We start from the raw sequence: 8371 nt of genomic DNA on the forward strand, positions 1-8371 counted from the left end.
CCTCAAAGACGCCGTCAGGGTCCCATTAGGCGCTGTTCATTTTGTGTATGCATATAAAATAATAAGTTAAAAACATGTAAAGTAATTTTTAGCTGCTTTCTTTTCAACAGTTTGAATTGAATTTAAATTATAAATGTACCTTCATTCATATGAAAGGAATGCGCTGTTACTTTTACTAGCATAGCGGGTTTGTCCTTTCTGCTGGCCACAATGTGCTTGCAAAATTCTTGCGTGTATGCTTGGATATTAGCGCATTTAAGTTTTTCTATTCTCTATGTTGTGCTACAGTAATAAAGTTAGTTGCAAACGCAAAATTAATGCATAAGTGCTTCTTTTAAAACCTGCACTAAAGCTCACGGGGAACCAGAGTACTCCCTTTACCTGCTCGAGGGAGACGATTGGAACTCCTTACGCTTGGAACTTCCTTATACTTCCTTTCCTAAAGGACTGCCGTGTGACATGGTGCGTATCTCCATTAGGATAAAGACTACCTTGGTTGAAGGGAGTTAAAAGGAATTCAGCCTTGCCCGTGTAACAACAGTATTACAATGCTGACGGTATTCGTTGTTAAAGCAAAACAAGCTACCGATTTAGTACAGCAAAAGAAACATAAAAGCACTGGTACAGCACGACTTAAATAAGCGCCTCGTAACTCTAGTTTAATTATAACTATTTTCCTTGTTGCTCAGGTGGAGAGCCCATGCCTACGTTCACTTTCTTTGCTTTTTTTTGTGTGGGTGTAACATCTGATCGGGCAACAACGATGTTAAGAGAATGACATGTAATTACACCAGGTATACACGAACGACATATGGACTTGAAGTTTAACGTTTTTTTTTCCAGAGCGCACAATCTGTTCACAAGAAACTAAAAAAAAAAGAATAAGAAAAAAGATGGGACATAGTGCCGTAATTTCCGGAATTCAATCTGCGGAGAGCATCCATTTAGAATTTTATTCTGTTATTGATACTGATATCAAAAAAAGATATTTTGCTGCAATGAATAAAAAAACAAGAACTCAAACAAGATTTTCAAGAGATACCACACTAAATTTAACATTAAAAATAAAATGAAACGCATCGTCAGCAATAATAGACTATATGAAAAATGCCGGCCGTCAGTCAAGGTAGTGCAACAAGCAATCCCCTCGTCAATATACGCTTAGGTTTGTGGCAGTTACAAGGAAACATGTTGAATCTTTAGAGCAAAAAAAAAAAAAAAAAAAAAAACCAACGAGCTTTAGGTTGGCAATATTAAAAAGTAAAAAATAAATGGAAGTCAACTCTGCAATACGTAAGAAATAAACATTATTGAAAAGTTATGTTTTCAGCAAATGATGTCAAAGGTATCTACAAAACTTTAGCGTTAGCAAGCTGGCTCCACACTGGTACCATTCCTGAAAAAAAAAAAAAAAAAAAAAGATGAATTTCAGCAGTCGTCGCGAAGAGACAGGAAGCGATTGTCAGATCGGCAAGTTGTTCTGTATAGCGTAATCAGAATAGAAATATATTAATTCGTCACGAGTATATTTAAAACATACGTCTGGTTAGCTGGTACAGAAATTTAAAGAGATTAATGTTCTCTTTGGGTTAGACCTTGAACGCTTACTAATTGATTCGCGTAAACAGCCGCTATAATAAAAACAAAAGGCTGTTCTGCACATTTAAAGCGAAAGCCGTTCTTGGCTGACGGCTGGCGGGGACGGCAGTGGCCGCAGCACATGTCCGCATGAACAGGTAGGAGAATGACACCCCCCCCCCCTTCCCACACACACACACACACACACACACACACACACACACACACACACACACACACACACACACACACACACACACACACACACACACACACACACACACACACACACACACACACACACACACACACACACACACACACACACACACACACACACACACACACACACACACACACACACACACACACACACACACACACACACACACACACACACACACACACAGCTTATATATATATATATATATATATATATATATATATATATATATATATAGTTACTGATGGTAATATGATACCATAATTGGAGATAGTAGGAGGAAAATAGTAGTGTGATATTGGTATTTAGTGATAATGATAGTGACAGTGGTGATGTTGATAGCGGCAACGAGGTTTTGTGATTAGGGATAGCTGATGAGGGTTTCCCCTTTGCCGTTCTTAAGCAGACTTAAGCGTAGGCTTAAGACTTTACCGAATAGAATATGCCCATGATTAATACAGCACTCAAAATGCTGCTGCGCATTTCAATATCGTGAACACGACATACTGGTAAGCGACTTTTGGTAATCCATTGGCTAACGGCATATTTTGGAAACATGCGAAATAATAATATTCAGTACTGCCAAAACAATAATTACCAGCAGCGACGTTAAAGAAAACGTTCATAAACTAAGAGTATGTCAGCAACGTGCTGTTGGAGCCATTGCGAGTACATTGTACCGGATTCCTACTTTTAACTGTATTTCTCATTCCAAGGCATATTTCCCGATGAATCATTCCGCCTTATTTACCAACAGAAGACTTTCTGTTAAACTGTTTATTATTTACGAATTCTGTTAGCCCTACCGGGTTAAATAGTGCAACAAATTTCCAACTCTTTTTCAAGGAATCGCTGCAAAGGGATTAGTAGTGTGAGATGACAGTCTGCCGGGTGGCCGCAAGTACAAGCCGGAATCCAAATTGAATTTATTGTTATAAAGCTGGCAAAGGGAACCTGCGCCTAGCAATATTTCTGCGAATAGCCAAGGTCGGTAGATCAGCAAGTGAAATAAGTTCTGTTGCGTACTGTGTTCTTCGATAGCGGGAAAACACGAACCTCTCTGGACCCGTTCAAGTTTGTCTATGAGATATTTCTGGTCTGGATCTGAAATTATACTCGCCTGTTCCAGACTTGGCCTTACCACTGATCTCTTTTAGTTTGGCAGACGATGGCGCATCGCTTAGCTTTCGCCGTAAGAATCCGTGTTGGGCTACTCCACAAATATTCTGTACATGATCACTCCAGTTCAACAGTTCAAATCATAGGAAATCGTAACACCTAAATACTTTAATTTATTGCAACGTTTTATTTCGATGTTATTAATTATATACGGTACACTAATGGAGTTTTTTTTGTTCGACACAATCATAGAAATTGACTTTTAAAAATTGGTTTCCATGTCCCACTTAACACACCATTCATACACAACTTTTAAAGAGTCACTCAAAAGGACTTGGTCTTACAGGATTTTTATGCGACAGAATAAAACGATGTCATCAACAAATAATCGAGCTTCGGCGAGAGGATGTATGTCCTTTACAATGTCATTTATATACAGTAAAAACAATATAGGATCAAGAACGGACCCTTGCGGAACACCGGATGATACTGGTGAAGTTGATGAGCAATCATTATCAGTAACTACAAACTGTTCTTTGTTAATTAAGTAAGCCTGAATCCAACTGATAACTAGCACGTCGATTCCGAGCTCTTGCAGCTTGTTCAAAAGTTTCGTATGACACACTCTGTCAAATGCCTTCGACAGGTCTACTGTAATCGCATCAATTTGTTCTCTCGAGTTTATGGCTGTCGCAAAAGCATGAGTGATTTCAAAAAACTGTGATATTGCTGACAGACGGCTCCGGAAGCCATGCTGCTTACTATAAAAAAGTCGATTACTTTCAATGTATTCAATAAGATATTTACATATTATATGCTCAAGTATTTTCCATGCACAACATGTGATAAATTTTGGACCATAATTGGAAACATCAAGTTTGTCGCCAGATTTGAAAACGGGAACAACCCTTGCTAACAGCCAGTCACTCGGTACAGTGATCTTACGTAACGATGCTACGAAAATCTTCTCTAAAAAATAGGAAACCCATTCACAGTAACACTTCAGAACCCTATTGGGTATATTATCAGGACCAGGTGACTTTTTAGAATCCAGCTTTAAGATAGGGAGACTATACCTTCCCATGATATGACAATACCATCACTGTGCTATGAGTCTGACGCTTTCATTGAGGGTTCGTCTTTTTTTTTTTTTTGAGTAAGTACAGATACAAAGAAGCTATTAAATGCTTCAGCGATTGATTTCGGTTCACAGCATAAAGGGTCATTTATTTATACTCCGTTCATTCCTTGGCTATAGCCAGAGAGAATGCTCTAAAACATCCCTCCAAAAAACCTCGCCAGTGGAATTACACCAATAACACTAGGCAAAGACATCCATGGATCGGAAGTTTATGTCCCACAGCATACGGAAGTCAACTTTTAACGTTCCGAATCACCGCCCCCTTGAAAACTCTTGTTCGCATTGTTGTGAATGACAACATTCAATGTACGCATTCACTGCTCTCAACACATCGCTATCGTGTATCAGTTTTTCCTTAAATTTTGAACCAACGCCTCCATTTTAATTCATTTATATGATGTTGTTCTAACTGCACCTGGCTGATTAATACAAGTATGATCACTCTCCGCACTTTTATATTGCTCAGCTGGTAACTGTTCTTGCAAATTTTGTAAGCTTTGCATGCTAATTTATGTATACTGTATCCAGGTATTGCAACCCCTGTTTAAAATATTGACATTGTAACCTCTATTACAATGTGTCATTGGTATACAAAGCATGACCTCGCTTTGAGCGCTTTTATGCTGTCGAACCGTACCCAACGAGCCCGGGCTTTGTCAAGCTTCTTCAGCGCAGCTTCTCTTCCGCTGCCCCATTTCTTCATTTTAGAGAGAATAAAATTTGACCCGACTTGATTTGAATAGGTGGGGCTGGAATGTGAAGGTTGTTAATTAGTGTCAGTCTAAGATAAAAAAAAAAAAAACAAACGTGTAAGGTTTTCACTCCTCGTTGCTTGATCGGTGTGCTTAGTGCAGTTAACGTCTACTGAGCCATATTCCAAGATATTCGACGAGGAACTGCAAGGAAAAGTGTGTTAGTTTGCGCCTTGCGGAATTATATCCACTTTGAGAGTAAAAACAATATCATCACCTCACAGAGTGCAATGTGACAAGTGACAATAATTGTTCTTATTATTATTTCCATCTACAGGTACCAACCATACAGGAGCTTTGTTTCAGAATTCGCTTGTCACATCTTAATATCTCTCTCACTGTTGCGATGTTTTCTTTTCATATATATCTTCTGCGGTAATAGCGTTGTCTTTCGTCGCCGTTGCGAAGCTTGAGGTGGTTAACTCCTGCTTACTAATGTTTCGTGTCATGTTTATTTCGAATGGTATTGTTCTCCCCGACTTTCCCGTTAAACCAAACCGATTCTATGATAAAGGAGGGCCTGACTTCCATAAAATGTGTGTTTCACACTGCAAAGGCGGGATGATATAGTGAATTCTGTGTAGTGGAAACATGGTCGCCACGCCTTTGCAGATATTAACAATCACCGCGCGGTGTCCTCCTCAATATTAACTCAGAACGTTTTCCAGAAAGTGCTCCTTGAGAATATATGCCACATGAGGTAAATATAATAAAAATATTTTGTGAAGTAAAATTAGGCGCTACGTATATACACCAGGTGCCGACTATTGTCCGGAACATGCGGTATTTAAAAGTGGAAATGTCGTCGCGAAATGAAGCAGCTGCGGCTACATATGGGCGGGAAACTATGTCGTCATCCGACCTCGACCCGTCGCTCATAAATGGACTCTGTTGCAGGGAGGCGCCGCAGGAAAAGAGCCGCGGTACCGTACTTCTGAACGCGTACCGGCAAGACAGAATGACCGGCTTTCAAGGTATCTCAGCCGCCCTCACCGGCACCTGTGACCCTCGGGCGGAGACATGGCTGCTGATGGGCAATCCCATACCTGTGCTACTCCTGCTGCTAGGCTACGTCTTCTTCTCTACTTGGTGGGCTCCGCGGTTCATGGCACACCGAGATCCATTTCCGGTGCGTAGGCTGGTCCAGGTTTACAACTTCGTCATGGTCTTCTGGAACGGGTACTTCGTGGTGACCTTTTTACGACAGTCTTTCTTCCACGAAGATGAGAAAAAGCGCTTCAGCTGGCTCTGTCAAGGTGCTGACTTCACCTCGGAGGGCTTGCCCCTACTGAGTACCACCTGGTGGTTCCTCGTCATTAAGGTTGCCGAGCTCTTCGACACCGTCACCTTCGCGATAACCAAGAACTTCGGTCACGTCACCACACTGCACGTCTTCCACCACGCGTCCGTCGTGGCTGTCATCTGGATCTTGGTCCAGACAGGTGTGACGGGTCAGAACGTCTTTCCAATGACCTTCAATGCCCTGGTGCACGTCATCATGTACTCGTACTATTTCCTGACTACCTTGGGACCTGAGGTTCGGAAGAGGCTGTGGTGGAAACGCTACCTCACACAGTTTCAGATGGCGCAGCTTGCTTCTTTCGTCATCTATGGAACCGTGCCGCTGTTTGTGGACTGCGGCTTTCCACGACCGATGTCGGCGTTTATAATCGGTGTGCCGGCTGTGCTGCTTGTCATGTTTAGCGCCTTTTACCGTAAGTCTTACATGCAGGCAAAAAATATTGCGCAAACTAAAAACGGAGTTCGTCCTGTTGCGCGTGAAAAGCACAGTTGAGAGCCCGTGCAAACAGACTTCCTTCGTAGATGTGAGAAAAACAGGACCACATACTTCAACGCAAAGGTTGCAGTTAAATGTGAGGTTTCCATTGGGAAGGCGCTGGGAGGCGGCATAGGCCTCATTGAGGCCCAAAGATAAAACTCCTTTCTACATACTTATCTAACTTGCACTTACTTGTTAGAGACGGTCACTCGTCGGCTCTTGCGACACTTCCCGATTCACACTTGTATCTTTCCGATTACACCTTCTATAAGCGATTAATCGCCCTAGAAACTCCTGCTTCAACTTCACTCATTTGGTGTTTATTTTTTGGGCACTGTTTTAACATACCAACGTCTTGCCCTGAAAAGCGATCGTGCTAGCTTTGCGTACACACGACTTTTAACTGCGTTTGCTTCCGTCTTCCACGTGCAATTGATCAAGTTTCAACCTTTATGCAAATTAGTAGGCTTGCACTCTGAACGTGATATTGGCGTGCGCTTTAGCTGCAGGCCTGTGGCGCACCTTTAACTAGGACCTTGAGCCATCTTTGCGAGCGCTGGTTTTCATGACGCGAGATATGATGCTCGCTCTCTCTCTCTTTCTCTCTCTCTCTGTACTATTCAGATGAATGCTCTAAGGAGTCCAAGTAAAATCGCAACTATATTTCCAAACATCGGAGTGCTTATTGTAAAAAAGGCAGGTTCAAACCCTGCTCAATACGACATACTGCAGAGACAGCTGTATCAAGGACTCTATTCGGCCTATAAACGGCGTCGAAGGGCATAGGGTCCAGATCCAATCATCCTCACAGCAGGAAGTGAGCTCCCTCGTTGCTCGGTCCGCTCGGCGAAGTGCATGCAAACGCGGTTTTGTCGATAGAGGGAGTAGTAGAGGGAAAAGAAATAGGAACCTAGTTTATATCGGCACCACCGCACCTCCGAGAGAAAGACATCTTAGCCGCGATCACAGAGATTTCATTTGCTCGACGCTGAACGTCGCTGCTGGCGCAGCACCAGGCATGGACACTGTATAGCATCAAGTTCATATAGACGCGTAGCTGAGATGTTCCTGCATGGTTGGATTCCTAATCCGACTCATACGGTCGGGTTCGTCTATTTTAATGGGTCCTTTACAGTCGTCACTCATTTCCCCCAGTCATTGATGGTAACAAATTACGTCCGATATTTCAGCTTGTAATATTCATTTATCACCATTTCACGCGGATATTTGAACAATATTGCCCAGGAATCTTTGTCACGTCGTTTCTCCACTGTCGCCTCCTTCCACCGCCGGAGCGCTTATCCCGTATCGATCTCCGTTTACCCCGCCTGCTAAACGAGTCTCTATTTTATGCGCTCTCATGAACAACATCAGATCACTCTCAAACATTATTATGCCATTTTCGGTATCATTGTTTTGTGGTATTATACCTTTACCTGAAAAGGTTTTAGCGATAATAAAATGCGGCAAGATTGACTGACATTTTGATCACTGTGGGCCCCAGTCGTGCGTCTTACAAATTTCACTGCCAGTGCATAATAAAGTTCGCTCAAGTAAAGTTTGTTTGCTGCGCGCCTTAATGTCTCGCTGTCTCAGTTCCTTCACCACTCAGTAGCAAATTAGTGCAGACATACCGGTTGACTAAACCAATGCCACTCGGCATGCGCAGGTGGCATCCAATAAAACCGTATACTGCTACGAATACCTTTGCAGTATGTAACAAGTGTTCAATACATAGGGAAAAAGGTGGCAGTCGCCAGCAACTGACCATGCCATGA

General features: G+C 42.2%; 1 protein-coding gene across 1 annotated transcript; it reads left to right on the top strand.

The window, feature by feature from the left end:
- The first annotated feature begins 5720 nt into the window (after window positions 1-5720).
- LOC146191087 (very long chain fatty acid elongase AAEL008004-like) lies at window positions 5721-8136 on the top strand. The gene has a single exon (XM_084599879.1). It carries the CDS (start codon window positions 5772-5774, stop codon window positions 6606-6608), a length of 837 nt encoding a protein of 278 aa, XP_084456005.1. The 5' UTR covers window positions 5721-5771; the 3' UTR covers window positions 6609-8136.
- The last annotated feature ends 235 nt before the right edge of the window (window positions 8137-8371 follow it).

Source organism: Amblyomma maculatum, chromosome 4, assembly GCF_055883805.1.
Source record: "Amblyomma maculatum isolate TAMU_Amacu chromosome 4, ASM5588380v1, whole genome shotgun sequence".
Taxonomy (NCBI): domain Eukaryota; kingdom Metazoa; phylum Arthropoda; class Arachnida; order Ixodida; family Ixodidae; genus Amblyomma; species Amblyomma maculatum.

What these genes read in the sequence shown, in the direction of transcription:
- LOC146191087 (XM_084599879.1), top strand. Translation starts at nt 5,772, where the DNA reads ATGACCGGCTTTCAAGGTATCTCAGCCGCCCTCACCGGCACCTGTGAC.